At 35.4% G+C, this 27,809-nt stretch overlaps 1 protein-coding gene across 3 annotated transcripts in view; it reads left to right on the top strand.

Moving 5' to 3' along the window:
• The window catches only part of LOC102809539 (uncharacterized), a 103,973-nt gene that overhangs the window by 64,547 nt on the left and 11,617 nt on the right, over positions 1-27,809 (top strand). For all 3 annotated transcript variants that reach the window (XM_085493901.1, XM_085493902.1, XM_085493903.1), the window contains exons 3-10: positions 5,426-7,215; positions 7,804-8,037; positions 10,554-10,724; positions 16,132-17,127; positions 18,221-18,375; positions 21,419-21,533; positions 23,268-23,338; positions 25,222-25,425. In XM_085493901.1, coding sequence (XP_085350027.1) covers positions 5,538-7,215; positions 7,804-8,037; positions 10,554-10,724; positions 16,132-17,127; positions 18,221-18,375; positions 21,419-21,533; positions 23,268-23,338; positions 25,222-25,425 — 3,624 coding nt within the window. In that variant the 5' untranslated portion in view covers positions 5,426-5,537. The remainder of the gene's footprint in view (positions 1-5,425; positions 7,216-7,803; positions 8,038-10,553; positions 10,725-16,131; positions 17,128-18,220; positions 18,376-21,418; positions 21,534-23,267; positions 23,339-25,221; positions 25,426-27,809) is intronic.

Raw genomic sequence — 27,809 nt, 5'->3', positions numbered from 1 at the left:
CAGGTATCTTAACTTTTTTTTTTCACCAGTTCCTTCTTCTCATCACAAATTCACAAAATAGTCTCGTTAATAGTCTGCACTTTTCTTCAGAAGATTGGGACAAAAATAGGGTTCATTTCCAGGAATATTGAAGAATATAAACAAAAAACAAAAAAATTCCAGAATAATTCGGGTGAGAAAGTCTGTGGTGAAAAGGTGAAGTTGAATAGATGCTGTACCCCTAAAAAATTACAGACAGGTTTTGTTGATTTTTTGTTTACTTATAGTTTACTTATATTTGTGCTTATTTCCTTTCAAGACATTTATCGGCCCAATATGTCTTCAAATCAAATTATGTCAATGCAGCCTTGAAACCGCTGGTGTATAGACCATTTTCCATACACTGCGAGAATCACGCGATATGCGTGAAATCGAACGTAAAAACAGGACAAACAAAGGTCATAGCGTCGTAGTCGCGTCAAACATCGTGTGGGATTTGACAAACGCGAAAGTATTTCGGGGACATTTCCATGCTTAATAATGTGCTGTCCACATTTGATGATGGGCAATTTCGATTAAGTGAGGCTATTCGGAAGCAATATTCCTCTGTCGAAGATCGGCCGGTCAATGTAAGCTGCGAAATAAAGAAATTCTAGTTCAAAATCAAATCGTTCGATTTTTGCGGCAATTGTTCGGAAAATCACCTATTACCATTTAATTCCTGTGAGCTAATACATAGATGAAATTAATAACCATATGACACATGTTACTTTCTCTGTTAATTCAGGATAAGAGAAATGCCCAGAAAAATGGCTAATAAAACATAATAAGCGTTTCTTTTGGTTTACCCTCTTGAAATAAATAAACGGTAAATTTGCAAATAACTTTCCAGCAATGTTAATTAAGGGGGCATTGGTCCACGCACACAAAAAAAATTAAAAGAACTTGCATAACCACATTTGCTGCATTAGAGAATGCCCCGGACACAGTGTCAATGTACTATAGCGCCCTCTATACATATACATTACACCTATCACTCTAGGAAGTTGTTTTGTCAGACTTTGTTGAGTTTTTTTCTCCCAGTTTTATTTCTCCCTGTTGTCATAGCTCACTTCAATAGTTCACAGTTACTTTTTGAACCAAACATGTAAATGATTAAGAGACTATTAAATCACGTATAACTTGTTGGGATTCAGGTATCGACCTACCTTAACATGTAACTTCTAAAAGCCATGCCCCTTCATGACAAACTATTAACAACCAGTTTATCTAAATAGACTACTTGTAAGACCTTCAAGCCCTCAATTTGTTTTATTTTCTGCCTTTTAATGGCCTTGCTGTCTCATGAACATTCCAATTTCTTTTATGCACATCAATGTTAATGGTACCTGTAGGTAGGTTTAGGATATGGTTACCGTAAAATCTGTATTAGAAGCCGCATCCCTAATAGAAGTCGCATCCATTCTATTTGAATAATTGAGAACCAAAAATTCATTATTTCTCGTATGTGTAGATGCTCTAATAGAAGCCGCATCCCCTCTGTTGCATTGTACCATTTTAATAGAAGCCGCAGCTTCTAATACAGATTTTACAGTAATAGTAAAGCATACATTATTGAGTTTTGGTCTGGATCTATTTTAAAACGCCACAACTATGTGTAAACTTTGAAGCTATAAACAAGTTTTTATGTACTCAGTAATAGTTGAAAATGTGTTCTTTTCCAGTTTTACTATCAACACAGTAAAATATAAAATGTGCCACAAAATAAAGTTGAGTCAGACTTGTAATGGCAATATTGTTAAACCAACTGAATACCGATGCTGTAAAATCTGTATTAGAAACCACGGTTTCTATTAAAATGGTACAATGCAACAGAGGGGTTCTTTGTTCTATTAGATCAACAACACAAATGAGAAATTGTGATTTTTTTTGGTTCTCAATTTTTAAAAAGAATGGATGCGATTTCTATCATGGATGTGGATGTATGCATGCATGTTATTTCAAAAATAATGGTTTTCACATCCTACTCAATTATCGGATTTAATACCACATTTTTAAATGCAAACTAGATCAACTTGCTTGTAAATAATTGTTTTGATACTAAGACCCAGACAAAATTGGATTAGATTTCTGCCCATCCCATGCAGAAGTTTTTTGTCGAAAGTAAAATTCATGCAATATCAAAGTAATCAACACAATTTTTAAGACATTTGAACATTTGAAAAATTATTAAAAAAAAAAATTATTACAAAATTTTTTTACTACCTGTGTATGAATCAAGTGTCAAATTTCCTAAAGCTTTAATAAAGCAATAATCTTTTTTATTCTATTCAAATTTTTCAGCAACTTTTTATTAGCTCCGCTGTCGACTTTGTCGAGCGGAGCTTATCATATGAGTGATTGTTCGTATCCGGCGTCCGTCGTCCGTGTCAATGTTTTACTTTTTCGACTTCTTCTTGAAAACTACAAGCCTGAATGCTTTGATACTTGGTACCTTGGGTAGATCTCTCTCAGATTTGTTCATTTCATGATCATATCTTCAATTCTCTAATTTTGGTGAATATTTTTGTCATTTTTGGTAAAAAGTGATATTTTCAACTTCTTGTTAAAAAACGCAAGTCCAATTGCTTTGATATTACATATATAGATACTACATGTGGACCTCTCTCACATTTGTTCATTTTGTAATGATATCTTTAATTCACTAATTTTGGTGAATGTTTTTGTCATTTTTGGTAAAAAGTGATATTTTCAACTTCTTGTTAAAAACCGCAAGTCCAATTACTTTGATATTGCATATATAGGTACTACATGTGGACCTCTCTCAGATTTGTTCATTTTCTAATGGTTTCTTCTGTTCTTTAATTAGTCCCCGTTCGGACGTAGTCCGAAAACGGGGACTTATGTGTGCGTCCGTGCGTCCGTTCGTCCATGATCACCTGTATCGATAACATGCATGGACCGATTAAGTTCAAAATTCACTCATACATCACACATTATATGGGACATATGCACATGCATTTTTTTTTATGATCCGATTAACGATAGCCGAATAGCGGCCATTTTAAGGCCGAAAATGCATTGAAATCGCACATTTTCACCATTCCGGACCCGGATCTCAGTTATGCATGGACGGATCTCGTTCAAATTTGGTACATACATTAAACATAATAGGACCTTGATGCACGTCTTTTTTTTTTTTCGGATCAAGTTCGAAATGGCCGACTGGTGGCCATTTTGTTTTAAAGAATTCAGTTCTGGATTCGTATCAGAGACATATGTCTGGATTGATCAAGTTTAAACTTCACACACACAAGGTACATCATGTCACAAATATGTATGTGCATTTGTTTCATGATCTCATTAACGATAGCCAAATGGCGGCCGCTTTAAGGCCGAAAATGCATTGAAATCGCACATTTTCACCATTCCAAACCCGGATCTCAGTTATGCATGGACGGATTTCGTTCAAATTTGGTACTTACATTAAACATAATAGGACCTTGATGCACGTCATTTTTTTTTCCCGGATCAAGTTCGAAATGGCCGACTGGCGGCCATTTTCTTAAAGAATTCAGTTCTGGATCCGTATCCAAGACATGTCTGGTTTGATCAAGTTCAAACTTCACACACACATGGTACATCATGTCACAAATAGATATGTGCATTTGTTTCTTGATCCGCTTAACAATAGCTGAATGATGGCCATTTTAAGGCCGAAAATGCATTAAAATCACATATTTTCACAATTCCGGAACCAGATCTCAGTCATGCATGGATGGATTTTGTTCAGATTTAGTACAATGTGTTGTACATATGCAGGTGCATTTCGGTCATGATCTGCTTTGAATGTATATGTCACTCAAATATGAACGGAACGGGGACGTGTCATTGACAATGACTTGTTGAAATGTGCATCGCTAACAGCGGAGCTATCTCAGCCGAGAGGCTGCTTGTTTTATTTTCTGATTCTTAGATGGGAGTCTAATGTAATCTTTAGTGTCAATTAAGGTGTATTTAACTGTAGTGTAAAGCTAGAATGTCGACAGTCGGCCATACCTAATAGTAATCTGTTATTAATAACGAATATGTATTATAAACGTGGTAGGCGTGAATAAATTTTGAATGCTGGGACCTTCGTGTAAAATGCTTTGCATTTCCCATCAAACGCCTTCGGTGTTTGAATGTCTAGGATACACAATTACATGTACATTAGGCCCGAGGACTGTCGACAGTCTAGTGTAAACCCTGTAGCTATCTCAGCCGAGAAGCTGCTTGTTTTATTTTCCGATTCTTAGATGGGAGTCTAATGTAATCTTTAGTGTCAATTAAGGTGTATTTAACTGTAGTGTAAAGCTAGAATGTCGACAGTCAGCCATACCTAATAGTAATCTGTTATTAATAACGAATATGTATTATAAACGTGGTAGGCGTGAATAAATTTTGAATGCTGGGACCTTCGTGTAAAATGCTTTGCATTTCCCATCAAACGCCTTCGGTGTTTGAATGTCTAGGATACACAATTACATGTACATTAGGCCCGAGGACTGTCGACAGTCTAGTGTAAACCCTGTAGCACTCTTAAGTCACTGCTTCATTGGTCTGTACTGTAAAATACTTTATTTTTGCTTGGAATTAATTTTCACTATTTTCGCTGAAGGAATGATTCAGTGAAAATAAAAAAACCTTTTTCCTACATTTCACATTCAACTTTTCAGAAATCAGGGAAAATAAATTCCATACAAAACACTGAAAAAGTCTTTTCAGCGAAAATTTATTCCAGCTAAAATACAGTATTTTACAGTATGTTGAGATGGTCATGCTAGCAGTTAGCAAAAACAATTTCATTGATGGTGGTCTGGTAAAACTGATAAATGTTAAACTATATTTAGTTTAATTGATGTTGTTTATCTTGTTAACAATACTTTATGTCAAGGACTGGGATAGTAATGACATCTGTTTTGTAAATACAAACTAGACTAGCATTATCAGTCTAGAGGATGGCATGGCAACTGTCCATTATAAAGTCAAAGAGAAATGGAACGTGCGGGGGGGGGGGGCATGAACACACAATTCTATTTTGTGTATATGACCTAAAGATTGGCTGCATAGGACGGGTACCATGGCATAATTGAGAAATAGAGGTATAACGGTTGCCATTGTCAAGACAATATAGTACCTATGCCTCTTTCTTTCCCCTGTAAATTGTAAATTCTTTTCATTTGGGTGATATGTTGGCAGGAAAAAGTAGTTTTGCGTTCATACACATTGAATTCTATCTCAGTCATCTAACACTGCTATTTTTTATTTCGTTTCTGATTCAAGGTTTTCAAATTTCGTTTGTTATTTATCAGCTGTCTCCTTTCCCACACATATATAATTTTTTATAATTTTGTATCCACGTCAGAGAAACTGTGTTCACTTATATTTGTCTTTTTAATTGTAGGTGCAGTGATATATTTGACAGTAATCACTGAAGAATGAACAAAAAAGACTATGACACTAAATAAAAAATTTTGAGATCTACTAACTACAAACTTTTACATTTTTAACTGAAAATGGCTTCAGAAGAATCAAGTGGAAACAATTCTTTAAAGCCTTCACCAAGTGATAATGTGATTGAATTGCAAGGGAAAAAACTTCTTAAAAAATCAACTAGTGCGCCGATGGTGCTGATTCCATCAGTTGTCATGGAGACAATAACAGATGAAGAAAGCGATTCTGAAGATGGAATTTCTATCTCTGTTCCTTCTGAATCTGAGTTATCCACAACCAGTGTGAGTAGGGAAGATGGACGAGACGATACCAGTCAAGAATCATCAACTTCTAGTGAACAGACTGATCTAACACACGAATGGGACACAATCATGAATCTCTGGAAGGGAATTGAAAAAGATGTTGAGAAGCACAACAAAAAGCATCCAACAAGACCATGTCGTTCCACATCGACTACTACATCCCCGGCACTTCCTCCTCCTCCTCCTGAGGTGGAAAGGAGTATCTCCATGCCGACCGCTACCAGTGGGCTAGATCAACTGCAGAGGCTGGTGATTATAATGGAACAGCTGTCCGATTTAAAACAAGAGAACTACGAGTTAAAAAAGCACTCTGACTATCTAGAGGGTATGAAGGACTTGCAAGAGATGCGAAACCAGTGCTTAGCTATGCATTGTCAGTGTGATGCAGCACAGAGATTTCTTTTTCCACCTTCTATTGATTTTGTTTTCGGTGATGATGATGATGATGAAGATGTTGCTGATGAACTTGATGATGGTTCAGAATCAAAAAATATATCAGACATGTTAAATACTGCAGATCTTGATGCAAATCGCAAACGTAGTCGCTCACTCGATGTTAACGAAAATGCTGCTGATGTTTTCGCTAAAGAGTTTCGAAGAGTAAAGAGTTTATCACGCTGGGAGAAAGTTAAAGAAAAGTTCAGTTATAGCAAAAATGGTAGTGTAAAGAGGAAAAAGCGGTTATCATCAAGAAGGAGTGAACCCAATATGTGCGTATTTAATGAACCTGAGGTGATACCCATGCCAAAGATGCAAACAGAGGGTGGCGACATAAACGAAACAAAATCAATTGACAGTGGAGCATGTTTTGATCCTGAAGATCAGTGTCCAAAAAGAAAACGTGTTGCTCTCGCTTCACATCATGTTGACATTTCTGAAAGTGATAAGACTTTCTTGGAAATAAAAAGTGCAAAATGGTTGGAAGTTGATGATTTTCCACTTGATAGAGACTGTGATTCGCCTTCCAGTTGTTCGTCTGTGGAACTTGATGTGAAATCTGATGATGAGATCAAAGAAGCATTGAAGAAAGACTTTTCACAGCTAAATTCAAATGCTAATGCAGCCAATAATGGTGATTTGACATTGAACCGCTCAACTAGTTTACCAGAAGGTGATAGTGTTGAAAGGAGCCCTGCACTTGCTCGGTCACATGAAAGTGAGAAGGAAAAAGGAAAAACTCTCACTTTGGGTAAAATGAAGGATATTATACTGCGAAAAGAAAGTGGCAAACGGAAAAGTGGCAAAAAGACACATGGGGAGCAAGAACACAGCAGTAAGGAAAAGATAGAAAAAACAGTAGATGTTTCCATGACAACTGCAACTGCATCTTCAGAAGCAATGAATGATGAAGATGGAGAAATTTCATTTATATCACCAAAGCTGGACAGAAAGGGACAACTGAAAGAAACATCACCAAGTTTCAACAAAAAGTTGAAAGGTAAGGTTTTTTAAATTCAAATATTGTTTTTTTCTTTTTTCTTTTTATTAATATGGTAATTTAGGTATATGGCATAAATCAGATTCCCATGACAGAGACTACCAATTGTCACAGGACTATCATTTTCCAACATTAATATCCCAAATGGGCAGTTAAACATCATTACTTTTCTATACTGATAAATGTAGTCTATGTAGTCTTCAAGACTTATAGGTGTCCTAGAAAAATTGAACACTATGGTATTTATTGTTTTGTATTTACACTTATAAAACTTTTTAATATTACTATGTGATACAAGAAATAACATCCAAGGACCAATCTGATTTAAATAATATTCTATGTTCACAAATTCACAAAAAGTTCTTTCACAGACCCATTTGAATTATTATTTCTATAAACATTTGTGATTTTGAAATTTGGATGACTGTTCTTCCATTCTTATGAGTTTTTCATTGTATATAACACCATTGGTATATCCTCTTTTAAATTTGCGATGTTATATTGGATTTTGAACGTACTGATCTTGTGAGAAGATGAAAATGTTACCTACAATACGAAAATGACATCATTATTTTGTTCGTACATAAGGTTGGGATAAAGTGAAGCAGGCGTTAGTTCGTAAAGATCTAACGATGAGCGGGAAATCCAGAACTCATGCTCTTGATGATAGTATACTCTTGGCGCTGAAGGACGAGAATCTTGATGTGTCCACACTCCTTGGTGGTGTCTCGGAGGAATGGACTAGAAAAATGCAAGAATGGGAGACAAAGAAAAAGAACAAGGCTAGCGGGATGACTGGAAGTCCTGGAACCAAACGTAGAGGTAAGTACACTACACTGCATAGGCTTTTTATGCAGGCACAACCCATGAAGGTCACACATCCTGGTATTTCTTTGGGTACAAATTCACTACCAATGAGAATTTCTCAATTATTTCCTCCCAAAAAGTCACACATCCTGGTACTTTCAGGGGGTACGAATTCACTACCAATGAGAATTTCTCAATTATTTTTTCTCAAAAGGTCACACATCCTGGTACTTTCTGGGGATACAAATTTACTACCAATGAGAATTTCTCAATTATTTTCTCTCAAAAGGTCACACATCCTGGTACTTTCTGGGGATACAAATTTACTACCAATGAGAATTTCTTAATTATTTTCTCTCAAAAGGTCACACATCCTGGTACTTTCTGGGGATACAAATTTACTACCAATGAGAATTTCTCAATTATTTTCTCTCAAAAGGTCACACATCCTGGTACTTTCTGGGGGTACAAATCTATTATTTTCCACCCAAAATACAAGCTATTGAAATTCAGAAATTGATGTATAAAGTTATTGCTGCTATATGGCAATAAAAACCTACGAAAGTCCCAGGATGTGTGACCTTTAGAAACTATTTGTAGAAACTATTTGTTTGGGAGTAACAAAAAAAGTTATTGTCAAGAAATATCCATAATTTTACCACCATCAGATAGTGTATGTATCGCCCACTTGCTGCTTTGAATATTTTCATGTATTTCTAAATTTTTTTGTGATAATCTTGGTCTGATTGGACATAATTTCCTACTGGCTATAAATCTCAATTCAAATTTTAAAAAAATTATGGAAAAATTACGTGGGTTTAAAATTTGTTTATGAAGACAAAAGTTGACTAAGGGTTAAAGGAAAGGTCAATCCTGTCAATATTGTTGGCCATATAGCAGCAGTTATGTACATTTATTTAAATAATGGACAAAACAAATTAAAAAAATAATAGTTATGATACCATATAATATTCCATATAGTCGTCGCCATCTTGGCTATTTTCAAGTTGGTATGGTAACATTTGACATTCAATTTTCAAAATTAAGTCACGATCAGTGTCGTAATATTTTCAAATAAAACGGCCACATGCCCTGAAAAAATCGAACAGAGCTTGACATGTATGAATAATTTAATGGGCTTCAGAAAAAAAACGTGTCAAATTTAATTATAGTCATAAATATTTGGTGACCAGTCAACGAACAATTCAAAAATCATGATTCACACGCGAAAGTCCTTCGGTACTGAAAATCATCGACTCTACTCTGGTTTACCTTATTTCAAAACTTGCAAATAAAACTGATTCGCCGTGAACTCTAATATATCTCAGCCTATTTTTTTTTACTTTTTGAACTGTGGTCAAATCCCACTCGTTTGTCAAAATATAACGATGTTTTTCATTGAATATTTTTAAAGCCTGTCACAGCACAAAAAGTATGTGAATCGACGTCGGAGATTGGATGGTACAACGACCCTTCAAATAACATCAAATATGCTTGGTTACAACATCATTGATTGGCTGAAAGTCGCCTGATCGGAGCGTGACCTGGGTCACAGAACCATATTTGTCCGTATTATCACAGGATAGAAAGAACCACACCTACATTTTCAACCATTTTTAGTGCGAAAATTGCCAGCATCTGTCGAAAAAAACTCGTGAATGTTATGGATCCGAATAAAATAAAGCTAGCGATATCTAAGAATGGTTATTAATATATTCCCCGATGCTCTTCGAATTTATATATTTTTTTTATTTCAAGGTAAGAAACTGAATGGCAAGTTGAAGTTGCATCGACTTCAAGGCGGCGGTTTCACTGTTGTAGTTTCGCGATGTAAAATAAAATATATATAATAATAATACTTGTTTAATTATTTGGGTTTTCAGCCCCAAAAATACGGGACATGATCACCACGAATTACGGTCAATGTTTGTCCTGTCTAGGACCAACGCCCGTCCTAAACTCAGTATGGAGAAACTAACAGGAATCGATATTCCGAACAAATAATTGGGACACGGTCGACAGACATTCCAAACAATCGAAATTATTAACGAAAGACGAAATTTTTCTAGATATTTACAAACATACTGTCATGACAAACATATGTAAAATTAACAAATACACAAAGAGGTGTAATATTAGCTTTTATTTTAGGTTTTTCTTTCACTCAGTCCATGCATGGAACTGCCATTTAGCTTCGTGGTCCTTCAGCTTGTCTTCGCCTTGAGGAAAACAACAATAATTATACAAGTCTTAAACACATTACGAAGACTCAACAATCAGGAAAGAAACGCCAGTCGCCCACAACCACAAGAATAGTGAGAAAAAATTAACATGGATACAAAGCTGTTGGAAATAGTTATTATGATCTATACGGCCCACAATTTCTGTCACCTTGACCTAGACTTTAAATGTATTTATGATAGGCTGTACTTGGAAGCTCTGTTGTAGCATAGGTTATGTCAAGGAAAAATATCAGTAAACTTTCAACATTGTCATATTTTAATTTTCTCATTTACAATATCAATGCACAGTGATAAGAGCTCGAAGCTCTTCTCCCACATCACTGTCAACCGCGATGACGGGATGGCTCATGCCATCTGCAACCATCGATGTAGATGCCGTACAAGCCAATCTTAGTGACCAGTTCAGAAAGAAGCTAACAGAGTGGGAGAAAAAGAAAAACCGACTCAGTGTGCCCATCAGTGAGTTGAGTGTACATGTCTTAGATTGGCATGGTTATATTGTGCTCGGCTTGCAAAAGTTAGCATGTAGAACAGAATTGTAGTTTACAGTTCCTCTTGAGGGTGCCCTTCTTTCTGTAACCAAACTGAGGCTTGATGGCCTTGTCACAGAAAGTGTCATCAGCCATATATATAAATGTACCAAAATGAGCCAGGTACGGGTGAAAAGTACGGGTCGTACTTTTCAGAAAATAGCGAGTACGGGTGATATTTGTAGCGAGTACGGATTATATTTGTAGCGAGTACGGGTGATATTTGTAGCGAGTACGGGTGATATTTGTAGCAAGTACGGGTGATATTTGTAGCAAGTGCGGGTGACATTTGTAGCGAGTGCGGGTGATATTTGTAGCCAGTACGGGTGGTAATTTAGCAGTACATGGAGGTAATTTAGCGAGAGCGAGTGATAAAATGTAGCCAGTATGGAGGGTGGTGGTAAAATATAGCGAGTACAGGGTGAGGGTATTGCGGGGTAAAATGTACAGGATTTATACAACAATTACGGGTGTAGCAAAACACTCAATTGAGAAAGAAAATAGCAGTGGTACGAACTGAAACTAGTTCAATCTAACGAACTGAAACTAGTTCCATCTTACAAAAACTAAATGGAGACATGAAGCAGCCATGTTTAATTAATTATATATATGTATTCACGCAATTTGACCCATATGACGTAGCAAAACGGACGCCTCGTAAACAAAAGTGCCCCGTAACTGACCAGACAAGTCTAATCATGGAGCTACAGAAATAAATAAATAGACTCATTCCCCTTGGCCTGATGAGTGACGCAACAGTGTTCGTAATAACACTTTTGTCTAAATATAACATTGTTTCACTGTAGCGTACATTTTTATTGAGTGAGCTAGTTGAATCCATGGCATGATTAACACCTCGGCGTTGTTGAGATGTGATCACCTTGAAGACCTTAATTGTTTACACAATGACAGCGCTATATGTGACACTTAGATCGCTTTTAAACACGTCGTTTTACCGATATCCAAAATCAAGCCAAATTGAATGTATTCCTGCACGCGTGATTTGTTTTTGCCTGGAAATTATTGTGCAGAATATGATTTGGAACATACATGTGACTAGCTTATTCCTAGCTTTCAAGAGCTGTGGATAATTAAAATTCGTACACAATAGACTGTGCGCAAAATACACGCTCCTTTGTTAGGTTATTTACCGCGGCTTTCTCTAAGGTCTATGGTTATATTTAGACAAAAGTGTCATTACGAACACTGTTGCGTCACTCTCGTCGGGCCAAGGGGAATGAGTCTATTTATTTATTATTGTATTTTCAATTGGTCAGTTACGCGGCACCTTTTTTTACGAGGCGTTCGCTTTGCTACGTCATAGGGATCAAATTGCGTGAATATATAATTAATTGAACATGGCTGCTTCACGTCCCCATTTAGTTTTCGTAAGGTGGAACTAGTTTCGGTTTGTTAGATTGAACTAGTTTCAGTTCGTACCACTGATATTTTCTTTCTCACTGGAGTGTTTTGTTACACCCGTAATTGTTGTATAAATCCCATACATTTTACCCCGCAATACCCCCACCCATACTCGCTACAGATATCACCCGTACTTGCTTCAAATATCACCCGTACTCGCTATTTTCTGAAAAGTACGACCCGTACTTTGGTAAAAACAATGTTTATTTTGTCAATTTCACATGGATTATAACACATGTCAAATGAATACATGGGTGGGCCTATAAGCCTTGGTATGGTTTCAGAAAATGGCGCCCTCAACGTACCAAGTAGAAATAGTACACTGTAGTACTGTATTGAGCTGATTAGTATTTGAATGCTTTCCATCACTTTTGTTTGTTCTTTCACGAAAATATATTTTATGCCAGTATTGCATCTTCTAGTTGTAGTGTATGTATCGTATCTTTCAAAACTTGTTCTGTGTCTAGTTTAAAACATCACTTCCTTGTAGTGAAAAGGGGAGAGAAAGAGTGTACATAGCATATCTTTCAAAACTTCTGTGTCAAGTTTTAAACATTACTTCCTTGTAGTGAAATGGGGAGAGAAAGAAGGGGCAGGCGTTATTAGATTATTTCCCATGAGTATAAAGTTCCTTTCATTCTGGTTTGTTTCCTAACTTTTTGATTGAGTAGGCCACCTTTCCAACCACTCACTCATGCATGCAATGCAGGCTTTCATTTCATATAGATAGAATTCAGTAATAAGTGATTAGTGTTGGTGCTCTTTGACCTTCAACGTGCATTAATTTCAGACTTTCGACACTTCTTACAATAGACAACAGAAATCGTGTTGTAAGACATGTACATCAATGCTCTATCTTCTGGCACGACTGACACACGTAGGGAGGTTGATGTACTGCATGAATGCATACTTTGCGGTATCCTCATAAATAACCTTGTTATTATATACCTATCTGATCCAATTGCTTGGTATAGAAGGCCCAGAACTTGAGTAAAATGGTGACAATTATTGGGGCTTTCTGGCTATGAGCTTATTTCTAAAAAAATTCACAATATACATATACAATGTAATTACCGGTATTCCATATTTGGAATTTACATTTCTTAATAAGGTAGGATGTAGATATCCTGTGCAATACTGAAAAATTACGGCATGCTTTAACTTATGGACAGATTTAATATATAATAGTACTACTTGTTATGATAAATGTTTATTATATTCATTTGTTTCTCTTTCTTGTAAGTAAAGTGTTTTGACAAAATAGTAGCACTGCAAGTTATAACTGTAAAGGATGATAGCTTTTAGTAAAAGGTGATTGCAATTTGAAGGGCGTCAGTTCTCGCATCCCGCTCATTTTTTGTGAATGGACAAATGTGTGCACCAACGTTATTGTACATTGTATGAAGACCTGCATTAAATGCAAACAACGCCCTGAACTGCAGCCTTTCATTTGTCACATCTGACCATACTTTGATTCAAAACTAACTGAACGATAAATGTCAATCACTAACATCTAATCTAACAAAATCATTTTGTTCTTGTATTAAGCATTCATAAAATAGCATTTTTTAATCTTAATTTATTTTGGTGAATATTTTTGTAATTTTTGGTAAAAAGTGATATTTTCGACTTCTTGTTAAAAACTGTAAGTTCGATTGCTTTGATACTATTCATATTGTTCATTTTCCAATGATATCTTCTGTTCTTTAATCGAAATGTGCATTGCTAACAGCGGAGCTATCTCAGCCAAGAGGCTGCTTGTTCTATATTTGTGTAATGTGCTTTGTGCAGTGTATTCTTATTAATGAATGTTTGATGTGCTTTTTTTGGGATGGTCTCAATTTCTCACTGAAACTCAAAATCTTCCATTCACCATTATGTTCTCTTTCCCCTAAACAAAACTTATTTAATTTAAAATTAAAAGAATATTATAATCATTTAAATAAATTAACAAAAAGCATATAATGTATTTTCCATTGTTGAAGATTATTCATTTTTTTTTTACGGCTAACCTCTTTGTTTGATTTCTAACACTTTATCATTTACCATAAAGCAAATTAGATAGATTTTAAAACTTGATAGAAGTGACCAGACCAACGAAAAACACAAAAGTATGACACAGTACTATATTACGTGCACCAAAATGTTATTTAGATTGCAAAAGTTCAGCTCTTGAAATAAACTGAAACCTGACTCTTTGTAAATGATAGGATTATGCTTTTTCTCTTTTATTGAGAATTCAGATTGAGCATTCTTGAACACCCTTTATATACGTTTTTGCCGGGAAAGGATTGACCAGCTTTGTTATTAGTCCAAGAAAATTGTTCAGCTTGGAATGTGTCTGAACCCCCCTCATTATTATGCAAGAATGTAGGAATGTGCCAAGAAAATTGTTTTTCTGGAGTAAATTGTAGTGTGCTTTACTTATAAAAGGTTGGAGCCTAATATATCTTTGCTTGTACAGTCCTTCTAATCCGTCAATTTGTGCTGCTTGACATTTTTGCAAATTGCTATTTTAAGGGTATTTGTTGTCTTTTCATGATAGTCACTGTGTCTTCCTGCCAAAATTCATGATTTTTCTGTTTTACAAAGTTGCAAAAAATTGGTCTTGAGATATTAAAAAGCCATTTGCAGTATCTACTTGAATACGATAAAAAAATATAAAATTTTTACAAAGCCGGTTTAATAAACACTTATTAGCTCCGCTGTCGACTTTGTCGAGCGGAGCTTATCATATGAGTGATTGTCCGTCGTCGTCGTGGTCGTCCGTGTCAATGTTTTACTTTTTCGACTTCTTCTTGAAAACTACAAGCCTGAATGCTTTGATACTTGGTGTATATGTACCTTGGGTAGACCTCTCTCAGATTTGTTCATTTCATGATGATATCTTCAATTCTCTAATTTTGGTGAATATTTTTGTCATTTTTGGTAAAAAGTGATATTTTCGACTTCTTGTTGAAAACCGCAAGTCCAATTGCTTTGATATTACATATATAAGTACTACATGTCGACCTCTCTCAGATTTGTTCATTTTGTAATGATATCTTCAATTCTCTAATTTTGGTGAATATTTTTGTAATTTTTGGTAAAAAGTGATATTTTCGACTTCTTGTTGAAAACCGCAAGTCCAATTGCTTTGATATTACATATATAGGTACTACATGTGGACCTCTCTCAGATTTGTTCATTTTGTAATGATATCTTCTGTTCTTTAATTGCCATGTGCATGGCTAACAGCGGAGCTATCTCAGCCGACAGGCTGCTTGTTTTATATACCTAAAGCTGTTGGTACCAAAACTAAATTATATTTAGTCGGATCAATCCAAAAAAAATATTGTTGAGAATTTCTCCTACAAAAGGAATAGCCAGCAAGATTACTGCATCTGTCTCATAGTTTTCAGTGGTCAGTAACAAAATTTGGTCACCGTGGCAACAAATTATTAACAACCTCAACCATTTTCTAATTATTATTGTGTATAGACAGGTTTCACTCTTAAAAATACACCTATGTAAACTGGAAACCTTCCTGAGCTGAAGGTAATGTTCTTGTCTCTCCCCTGTGGCTTTGCTTGTATTCCTCCGTAACTCGTACATCTATCTACACCATTCCATAACCCCTATGTTTGTTTTTATATAAAGCTGTTTATATATCTTCTTCAGTTCTGATTAATTCAGATTACTGTAGAATACTTTATTTTCGCTTGGAATTTATTTTCGCTATTTTCACTGAATGGATGATTTCGTGAAAATAAAATCCAGCAAATATACTTTTTTTTTCTATATTTCACATTAAATTCATCAAAAATCAGTGAAAATAAGTTCCATACAAAACGCCCAAAAAGCCTTTTCAGCGAAAATTAATTCCAGCGAAAATAAAGTATTCCACAGTAACTTTGTTGTCTAAATTTGTTCAGCTCCAGCACCACTCGATAGGCTGAGGACTTTTTCCAGTAGCGACTGCGCATCAGCGGATATGTCTGACGTTGTGGACGAACTGCAAAAAAATATGACTGATAAGTTCTCCAAAAAATGGGAAGAATGGGAAAAGAAAAAACAGAAGGGAACAGTGATTCCAAAGTTGGAAAGAAAACTAACGACGAAGACGAAGAAAGATAAAACTAAAGTGGAATCAAAAGAAAAGCCAAAGGAAGGAAAGGAAAGTAGTGAAATAAAAGCAGAACCGATATACAGTACAGAAACGGTGACAGTGTTTAAAACAAAGGATGGAAATCTTGTGTACGAAGGGGTTAGTCAAGAATTTGAACGTAAACTGAAAGCATGGGAGAAGATGAAGTCTGTCTCGATAACAAGCAGTGAGGAGTTGGATCGAACAGAACACTGGGTTGCGGCATCTAACAGCTGTTCCCCTCAACAACCAAGATTATCAACAGATAAAATTTCACCATCATTCCGTTCCCGTACTGAATCAGATGACTCCGATAACACTCAGGGCAGTAGTGTGTTCGCTTTCACTCACTTAACACCTGTGATAATTGAACCCGCTTCAAGTTCTAGTTCTGTGACTCCGGACACCCAAGAATATGACTACCATTGTTCTGCAGATAGGATAGAGGATGAGTTCATGATGTCAAATTTGCCTTCCCATTCAACGCCTCTCCCGTTAAGTGAAAGTGACAACAGCTTCAGTCTGTCAGATTCACCCTCCAAGTCTCTTCAGGATTCAGGTGTCCAGACAGTAATGCATTATGGCAGTCCAAAGAAGTATCAAGACCAGTCTGTTGTTGTGGACATTCTGTCCGAAGAACAGTTCAACAAATTGAGTGTGAGAAACGCGATGTTGTCCCGTGAAATTGCTGAGAAGAATTCAGATCTACAGAAACTGCAAACTGAATTTGCTAGATGTCAACAAGAGCTGGAATGTATGGTTTCTACACACAAAAAACAACTTGGTAAGTAAGTTTCCGGCATTTGTATATCGTTGCTGAAATTACTAACTGATATTAGTTGCCAGTCTGTACATTTAGAGCCAAATACACAATAAATCTGTAACTGTATATCCATTAGTATCTCCATTTTGTGATGTCAACCTTTGTATCTTACCTTATTAGGAAATGTTAATTCCAAATAAGGAACAATTCCTATAATATTTCCAAGATGAGTGGACTGGTTACATTGTGGTCATTTTCAACATATTTTATCGCCTTGATCAGTCAACAAACACTAAGTAGTCTAATGTATATGTATAGTATTGAAAGCGAGATACAAGGGGAATTCATCAAATAAAATATAAAAGTTGTAGATGGTTTTGATCCAACATTTCCCAAGCTCAAAGCTAGGCATACCTTCCAATCATTATTATCTTGAGTTTATCTTTGCCTTTTAATGCCTTAGTCATGACAGCACTAATTATTACAGTTGGCCAGCACTGGCTTAACTATTAATTATTTTTAATTAATCATTACCAGTTGCCTGTGTTTACATATACAGTATTTGCAAAATTAGAAGTGCACATGAACCAAATTTGCATTTATTGTATGAAGGTTCATTAAAGCGGGAGGATCGTCACCTGTGCACATGCAAGAATTGAGTCTCAAGTGATGATAACAACACACGTTAAAAACGCAAAGGCTCATGGGTAAACACTTGTTTGTAAACAATGACATGCTATGGCCATCTGACGTATACGCAGGTGACGACTCCCTCGTTTTAAAATGCAACTTGACCATAAACATGTTCTGTCATTTCCATATGCGCTATTATCGGTGATAGAACAAATATGTTAAATATGTAATATTAATCTTACAATTTTGAATTTGATGTCTTTCCATCTGCCATCATAGTCAAAAAATTATTTCTAAATTATTAATATGAAGGTGAAAATTCTTCATATCATACTTTCATATAGGAATATGAATACATATCTAAATGTTATCTAAATAGGAGGGTGAGGGTGATATTTATTTCTTATGCTTGTCTTAGCTATATACACAAATGAATGCCCAAGTGAGTTATTGATGGATTGTATTTTTTATCTTGAAAAAGATAACTACAGGAAGGTTGCCATGACAACTGGACAGTTTTCAGAGGTGAAACCAAATGATAGTGAATTGAAGCAGTCTCTCCAAGATTTACAAACTCAAATGAACGATTTAAAAGCATATGGATCAAGAGTAAGGCAGGAGAAATCAAGTTTGGAGGTTTGTCATTTTATCTGATACTTGTTATGATTGTTAAAGGGCGGCAGTCGTCGCGCCGCGTCCTGTTCGTTATGGGACTCATAGCGACGTATACAATGCGTGTAAAATACATTGTTTATTTACATGAAATTCGAACACGCGCTGCGCGACGACCACCACGCTTTAAGCATGTTTCTTCAGTCGGTCATTTTTGTTTATTTCACCTTGAGTCTTCTGGTAAGAGGAAATGAGTAATATAGTTGGTAGTCATATTGCTTCAATGTATGCTGCTAGGCGATCGTTTACTGAGTCAGAATGCTCAGAGAGAATAAGAAGAGCTTTAAGAAAGCAAATTCGTCCATTGATGGAGACTTGTCAACTGGGAGACAAAGTATACTACAAGCGCCCTGATAGCCCTGAATGGAAGGGTTCTGCTACAGTCATAGGACAGGATGGTACTGTAGTTTTTGCACGACATGGTGGTATGTTGGTCAGAGTGCATCAATGTAGACTCAGAAAAACAAGCCAACCAGAGACTGTTACAAGAGAAAGTATCAGTAACCATGACAGATCTCAGCAGTCAGAAAGTGTTAGTGAAGAACCTACGGAAATTCAGCATGATACATCTATAGAATTAGAGACTGAAAACAGAGAGACAGGAGAGATTCAACAAGATATGTCTGGAGACCAAGAAAATGATAATGGAGAGACTGGGTTAGGTATTAGAAATTTGGCAGATATTTCAAAAATTAAACCAGGAAATACAGTTAAGTATACTAATAGACAAACTGGTGATACACTTACAGCCAAAATTATTAGTAGAGCTGGCAAAGTACATGGCAAAAACAGAAACTGGTATAATTTGGAATATAATGAGCCTGATGAGTTAGATGGCATAAGCCAGTCAGTAGATTTAAGTAGAGTTGATAATCTTGAGATTCTAGAAACTTCTCCGGTTGATGTAAACATTCCTGATGAAAGTGTCATGCTGTTAGAGGACATTTCAATGACTGAGGCATAATTGACAGAGCTAGACAGTTGGAAACAAAACAAAGTGTACAAAGAGATACCAAATGAAGGACAGAAATGTATATCTACGAGATGGGTATGCACCTTAAAAGCTACGGGTGATAGTATAAAACCCAAGGCAAGATTAGTAGCTAGGGGGTTTGAGGAGATAAATAATGACCAAATTCAGAAAGATTCACCCACATGTGGCAAAGAGTCAATGAGACTTATTTTGGCTATCATGGCTCAGAATAAATGGAAACCTCGATCCATGGACATTAAAACTGCTTTCTTACAGGGTAAAGAAATAGAAAGGGATGTTTTCATACGTCCACCTAGGGAGGCAGATTGCCCAAACAAATTATGGCATCTGCAAAAGTGTGTATATCATGGGTTGGGGGATGCTTCTCTCCACTGGTATTATCAAGTGAAAGCTGTTATGATTGAGACTGGAGCGCAGATGTCCAAAGTAGACCCTGCTGTATTTTATTGGGTAGATGATAGTGGGAACTTAATTGGTGTATTAGCTTGTCATGTAGATGATTTTATGTGGGCTGGTGATTCTAAGTTTGAGGAATCAGTGATTAGTCAAATTCGTTGACGTTTCTGTATTGGAAAGGAAGATAGTAATGCTTTTAAATATGTCGGGTTTGGGTTGGTGAGTGAAAAGGGCCAGATTTATCTTGAACAAAGTGATTATGCCAACAACCTGATTCCTATTCCGATAGCCAGAGCCAGAGTGTTAGAAACAGAATCACCACTGACTGAAAATGAGAAGGACTTACTGAGATCTAAAGTAGGACAGATACTGTGGATAGCACGTCAAAGTCGCCCAGATGTACTGTTCGATGCATGTAACTTGGCCACCAGCATAAAAAATGGTCAGGTTATAGATTTGTTATGTGCTAACAAGGTAATTAGAAAACTTAAATCTGATAGTGTACCCCTTAAGTTTCAGCATTTGGGTGATGGTGAATTGTCCTTAGTAGTCTTCAGTGATGCCTCATTGGGTAATCTTCCTGATGGCGGTAGTCAAGGAGGATATTTGATTTTTCTCATGGGGGAAACTGGAAAATTCTCACCGATTTGTTGGAATTCAAAGAAGATTCGCCGGGTAGTGCGTAGCACTTTAGCTGGGGAAACACTTGCCATGGCCGGTGGCATCAATTCTGCAATGTTTATTTCAACTTTGTATTTAGAACTGACAGGTAGTGATAGTAGATATACCAAGTTGCCACTTGTTTGTGTAACTGATTGTAAGTCTTTGTATGAAGCTGTTAAATCCACTAAACTAGTCAGTGAAAAACGACTACGTATAGAGGTTAGTGGTATTAGGGAACTGATTGAAAGCAATCAGATTAAAGAGTTTATATGGTCTAAAAGTAAAAATCAACTTGCAGACTGCCTTACTAAGAGAGGTGCTTCTCCGCTGGTGTTATTGAAGGTACTTCAAGAGGGGATTTTGGACATTTACTAAATTCTATGATTTTGATCTTGTCAGTGATGTACGATTAACTCCCAGAATGCATTGGGGTAAACATCCGGTTGACCTTTCATGTAGTGAACTGCGCATGTGCAGTACTTAGAGTCACATGCTCCTTGTGTTTTCTGGAGCTGTGCAGTCTGTATTTCTGTGAACGGGATTCTAATAGAGATGAAACCGTTTACCGATATTGCTGAGTTTGTTCTTTATTACAATTGCTTTGATACTAGGTATGTAGGTACATGTACCTTGGGTGGACCTGTCAGATTTGTTCATTTTGTGATGATATCTTCAATTCTCTATTTTTGGAAAAAAATTTTGGTAAAAAATACTATTTTCGATGACTTATTGAAAACTACTACCTCAATTGCTAGTATCAAATTGAACTGCCAGTTTCCAAGAAGAAATTATTCCTTTATAAATTTATGTTATTGTTTTATATATACATATATCGGTTTAACTGTGTTTATTTTGAACTAACTCTCATAAAAACTTAGTATGCAAATTTAAATGTGTGCTTCATGATGACTGACGCTTTAATAATTCAGTGCTTTTTGTCGCTTTATGTTCTAGAAAACTATGATTGACAAGCATCTTAAATATGATGTACTGGTGTCAAGACTACAATCTGAAATCTTAAATTTACGACAGTCAAATTTGAATCTTGCGTCATCGGGGTCACAGCAAGGTAGGAATAAGAACAATACTTAATATGGATTGAGTATTTTGATGCAGATTTCATGCAATTTATGCCTGAAAAGTGAGAATTTTAATGCAAATTTTTTAGCTCCGCTGTTGACTTTGTCGAGCGGAGCTTATCATATGAGTGATTGTCCGTCGTCGTCCGTGTCAATGTTTTACTTTTTCGACTTCTTCTTGAAAACTACAAGCCTGAATGCTTTGATACTTGGTATATATGTACCTTGGGTAGACCTCTCTTAGGTTTGTTCATTTCATGTTGATATCTTTAATTCTCTAATTTTGGTGAATATTTTTGTCATTTTTGGTAAAAACTGATATTTTCGACTTCTTGTTAAAAACCGCAAGTGCAAATGCTTTGATATTACATATATAGGTACTACATGTGGACCTCTCTCAGATTTGTTTATTTCGTGATGATATCTTCAATTCTCTAATTTTGGTGAATATTTTTGTCATTTTTGGTAAAAAGTGATATTTTTGACTTCTTGTTAAAAACCGCAAGTCCGATTGCTTTGATATTACATATATAGGTACTACATGTGGACCTCTCTCAGATTTGTTCATTTTGTGATGATATCTTCAATTCTCTAATTTTGGTGAATATTTTTGTTATTTTTGGTAAAAAGTGATATTTTCGACTTCTTGTTGAAAACTGTAAGTCCGATTGCTTTGATATTACATATATACATGTAGGTACTACATGTGGACCTCTCTCAGATTTGTTCTTTTTGTGATGATATCTTCAATTCTCTAATTAATTTATTTTGGTGAATATTTTTGTAATTTTTGGTAAAAAAGTGATATTTTCGACTTCTTGTTAAAAACTGTAAGTCCGATTGCTTTGATACTATTCATATTGTTCATTTTCTAATGATGTCTTCAGTTCTTTAATTTAAATGTGCATTGCTAACAGCGGAGCTATCTCAGCCGATAGGCTGCTTGTTTTGACTTCTTCTTGAAAACTACAAGCCTGAATGCTTTGATACTTGGTGTATATGTACCTTGAGTAGACCTCTCTTAGGTTTGTTCATTTCAAGTTGATATCTTCAATTTTTTGATTTTGGTGAATATTTTTGTCATTTTCGGTAAAAAGTGATATTTTCGACTTCTTGTTAATAAACGCAAGTCCAATTGCTTTAATATTACATATATAGGTACTACATGTGGACCTCTCTCTGGTTTGTTCAATTTGTAATGCTATCTTTAATTCTCTAATTTTGGTGAATATTTTTGTAATTTTTGGTAAAAAGTGATATTTTCGACTTCTTGTTAAAAACCGCAAGTCCAATTGTTTTGATATTACATATATAGGTACTGCATGTGGACCTCTTTCAGATTTGTTAATTTCGTGGTGATATTTTTAATTATCTAAATTTGATTATTATTTTTGTCATTGTTGGTGAAAAGTGATATATTTTTGACTTCTTGTTGAAAATAGCAAGTCCCATTGCTTTGATACTATACATATTGTTCATTTTCTAATGATATCTTCTGTTCTTTAATTGAAATGTGCATTGCTAACAGCAGAGCTATCTCAGCCGACCGGCTGCTTGTTTTTTCTTCAAAACATCAGTTATGTATTATTGAATGTACCAGTAATTAAATTTTGTTCATAATGTACAAAATTTGTAAACAGTCGAAAGATCTCACCTTCCGATTTATTTTAAGTGATGTGTCACATATGGTGATTATTTTACTGCTGGCTCTGTTTTATCCTTAGATATACCAACCAAAGAAAGTGCTACTTCACTGCCGAACACACAGGATATTATATCACAACTGCAACAAAAGGTATGATAATGTATATTGATGCAAAAATTTGGATTGAAAATGATAATAATAAATTCTGTCACTTTTATATTCCAATGCTTCTAAAATACCAAGACTGTCACCTTAATCCTTTGAGAATTTTGTGTCTGTAGTAAAGTTGTTCAATTTTGCTGCAGTGAAAATTTTGCTGAGGTTCCTAAGACAGGGGCTATGTCATCTGACTTGCTTGAGATGTATTCCTTACCAGTGGCATTAAATTACCGGTAACAAATCATGAGAAAACTATTCGGATTCAGATGAATATTCTACCCACAAGGATGTCACAAAACATTGCGTAATGTGATTATTCATTAAAAAAAAAATGAATCTGAGTAAAGTAAATAAGTAAAGAAGACTAATTTAGCAACAGGTGTATTTATACGTGTTGCGATGTTGAAATAATTTCTCAAAGGCTATGTTGAAGTCGCAAACTTCTTTGGGATTCACAATTAGTGTCTGGTAGACCACAACAAAATAATGCAGCTTGGGTTTAAAGGACAGTCGTCTTCACGTTGTGTCTTTTAATATGGGACTCGTAGCATCGTATAAATGTACCTGAAATACATTGTTTTGCGTGACGACCATTACCCTTCAAAGATGTATATCATATATACACTTTTTAGCTCCACTGTCGACTTTGTCGAGCGGAGCTAATCATATGAGTGATTATCCGTCGTCGTCGTCGTCCGTGTCAATGTTTTACTTTTTCAACTTCTTCTTGAAAACTACAAGTCTGAATGCTTTGATACTTGGTGTATATGTACCTTGGGTAGACCTCTCTCAGATTTGTTCATTTCATGATGATATCTTCAATTCTCTAATTTTGGTGAATATTTTTGTCATTTTTGGTAAAAAGTGATATTTTCGACTTCTTGTTAAAAACCACAAGTCCAATTGCTTTGACATTACATATATAGGTACTAAATGTGGACTTCTATCAGATTTGTTCATTTTGTAATGATATATTCAATTCTCTAATTTTGGTGAATATTATTGTCATTTTTGGTAAAAAGTGATATTTTCGACTTCTTGTTAAAAACCACAAGTCCGATTGCTTTGATATTACATATATAGGTACTACATGTGGACTTCTCACAGATTTGTTCATTTTGTAATGATATCTTTAATTCTCTAATTTTGGTGAATATTTTTGTCATTTTTGGTAAAAAGTGATATTTTCAACTTCTTGTTAAAAACCCCAAGTCTAATTGCTTTGATATTACATATATAGGTACTACATGTTGACCTCTCTCAGATTTGTTCATTTTGTGATGATGTCTTCAATTCTCTAATTTTCATGAATATTTTTGTAATTTTTGGTAAAAAGTGATATTTTCGACTTCTTGTTAAAAACCAATAGTTCAATTGCTTTGATATTACATATTTAGATACTACATGTAGACCTTTCTCAGATTTGTTCATTTCGTGGTGATATCTTGGATTCTATAATTTTGGTGAATATTTTTGTCATATTTGGTAAAAAGTGATATTTTCGACTTCTTGTTAAAAACCAAAAGTTCAATTGCTTTGATATTACATATATAGATACTACATGTAGACCTTTCTCAGATTTGTTCATTTCGTGATGATATCTTCAATTCTCTAATTTTGGTGAATATTTTAGTCATTTTTGGTAGAAAGTGATATTTTCGACTTCTTGTTAAAAACAGCTAGACCGATTGCTTTGATACTATACATATTGTTCATTTTCTAATGATGTCTTCTGTTCTTAATTGAAATGTGCATTGCTAACAGCGGAGCTGTCTCAGGCGAGAGGCTGCTTGTTTATTTGATCATGTTCCATGGTAAAATCAGTTCTATTTTTTTTCTAAATTTCATAATCGTAACTCTTATTGACTTTTTAGTTACAGAATGTACAGTCAGCTTTGTTGAAGAAAGACCAGTTTATCTCTAATGTGGAGTGGAATTTACTGGATAAAGAAGCTAACATAGCTTTATTAAATTCACATATTGAGAGACAGGCACTTGAATTAAATTTTATTCGTAAATTGAAACAGCATGGGGCTCTCAGAAGAGTGCAGAGCTTTGGAGGAAGGGACAAAGCTTTTGTAAGTAGTTTTTGATTTTTAGCTCCGCTGTCGACTTTGTCGAGCGGAGCTTATCATATGAGTGATTGTCAGTCGTCGTCCGCCGTCGTCCGTGTCAATGTTTTACTTTTTCAACTTCTTCTTGAAAACTACAAGCCTGAATGCTTTGATACTTGGTGTATATGTACCTTGGGTAGACCTCTCTTAGGTTTGTTCATTTCATGTTGATATCTTCAATTCTCTAATTGTGGTGAATATTTTTGTAATTTTTGGTAAAAAGTGATATTTTCGACTTCTTGTTAAAAACTGTAAGCCCGATTGCTTTAATACTATACATATTGTTCATTTTCTAATGATGTCTTCAGTTCTTTAATTGAAATGTGCATTGCTAATAGCGGAGCTATCTCAGCCGATAGGCTGCTTGTTCTTGAATTTGTGATTTGTTGTGTTATTGAGTCTTGGGATTATTATGTGAGATATTTAATAGGCTGAATATGCACTCTGAGATCATTCCTATAACTTTATTAGGTTTTGGGACTATTATTTGAGATATTCAATAGGCGGAATATGCTCTCTGAGATCATTCCTATAACTTTATTGAGCTAGACTATTATGTGAGATATTCGATAGGCGGAATATGCACTCTGAGATCATTCCATAACTTTATTGGGTCTTGGGACTATTATGTGAGATATTCGATAGGCGGAATATGCACTCTGAGATCATTCCTATAACTTTATTGGGTCTTGGGACTATTATGTGAGATATTGATAGGCTGAATATGCACTCTGAGATCATTCCTATAACTTTATTGGGTCTTGGGACTATTATGTGAGATATTCGATAGGCGGAATATGCACTCTGGATCATTCCTATAACTTTATTGGGTCTTGGGACTATTATGTGAGATATTCGATAGGCTGAATATGCACTCTGAGATCATTCCTATAACTTTATTGGGTCTTGGGACTATTATGTGAGATATTCGATAGGCTGAATATGCACTCTGAGATCATTCCTATAACTTTATTGGGTCTTGGGACTATTATGTGAGATATTCGATAGGCGGAATATGCACTCTGAGATCATTCCTATAACTTTATTGGGTCTTGGGACTATTATGTGAGATATTGATAGGCTGAATATGCACTCTGAGATCATTCCTATAACTTTATTGGGTCTTGGGACTATTATGTGAGATATTCGATTGGCGGAATATGCACTCTGAGATCATTCCTATAACTTTATTGGGTCTTGGGACTATTATGTGAGATATTCGATAGGCTGAATATGCACTCTGAGATCATTCCTATAACATTATTGGGTCTTGGTCTATTATGTGAGATATTCGATAGGCTGAATATGCACTCTGAGATCATTCCTATAAATTTATTGGGTCTTGGGACTATTATGTGAGATATTCGATAGGCTGAATATGCACTCTGAGATCATTCCTATAACTTTATTGGGTATTGGGACTATTATGTGAGATATTCGATAGGCAGAATATGCACTCTGAGATCATTCCTATAACTTTATTAGGTCTTGGGACTATTATGTGAGATATTCGATAGGCAGAATATGCACTCTGAGATCATTCCTATAACTTTATTGGGTCTTGGGACTATTATGTGAGATATTCGATAGGCGGAATATGCACTCTGAGATCATTCCTATAACTTTATTGGGTCTTGGGACTATTATGTGAGATATTCGATAGGCTGAATATGCACTCTGAGATCATTCCTATAACTTTATTGAGCTAGACTATTATGTGAAATATTGATAGGTGGAATATGCACTCTGAGATTATTCCTATAACTTTATTGGGTCTTGGGACTATTATGTGAAATATTTGATAGGCTGAATATGCACTCTGACATCATTCCTATAACTTTATTGAGTCTTGGTCTATTACGTGAGATATTCAATAGGCTGAATATGCACTCTGACATCATTCCTATAACTTTATTGAGTCTTGGTCTATTACGTGAGATATTCAATAGGCTGAATATGCACTCTGACATCATTCCTATAACTTTATTGAGTCTTGGTCTATTACGTGAGATATTCAATAGGCTGAATATGCACTCTGACATCATTCCTATAACTTTATTAGGTCTTGGGACTATTATGTGAGATATTCGATAGACGGAATATGCACTCTGAGATCATTCCTATAACTTTATTGGGTCTTGGGACTATTATGTGAGATATTCGATAGGCTGAATATGCACTCTGAGATCATTCCTATAACTTTATTGGGTCTTGGGACTATTACGTGAGATATTCAATAGGCTGAATATGCACTCTGAGATCATTCCTATAACTTTATTGGGTCTTGGGACTATTATGTGAGATATTCGATAGGCGGAATATGCACTCTGAGATCATTCCTATAACTT

This window comes from Saccoglossus kowalevskii, chromosome 19 (genome assembly GCF_978046115.1).
Source record: "Saccoglossus kowalevskii chromosome 19, keSacKowa6.1, whole genome shotgun sequence".
NCBI classification, from domain to species: domain Eukaryota; kingdom Metazoa; phylum Hemichordata; class Enteropneusta; family Harrimaniidae; genus Saccoglossus; species Saccoglossus kowalevskii.
This window is presented reverse-complemented; position numbering and strand designations above follow the sequence as displayed.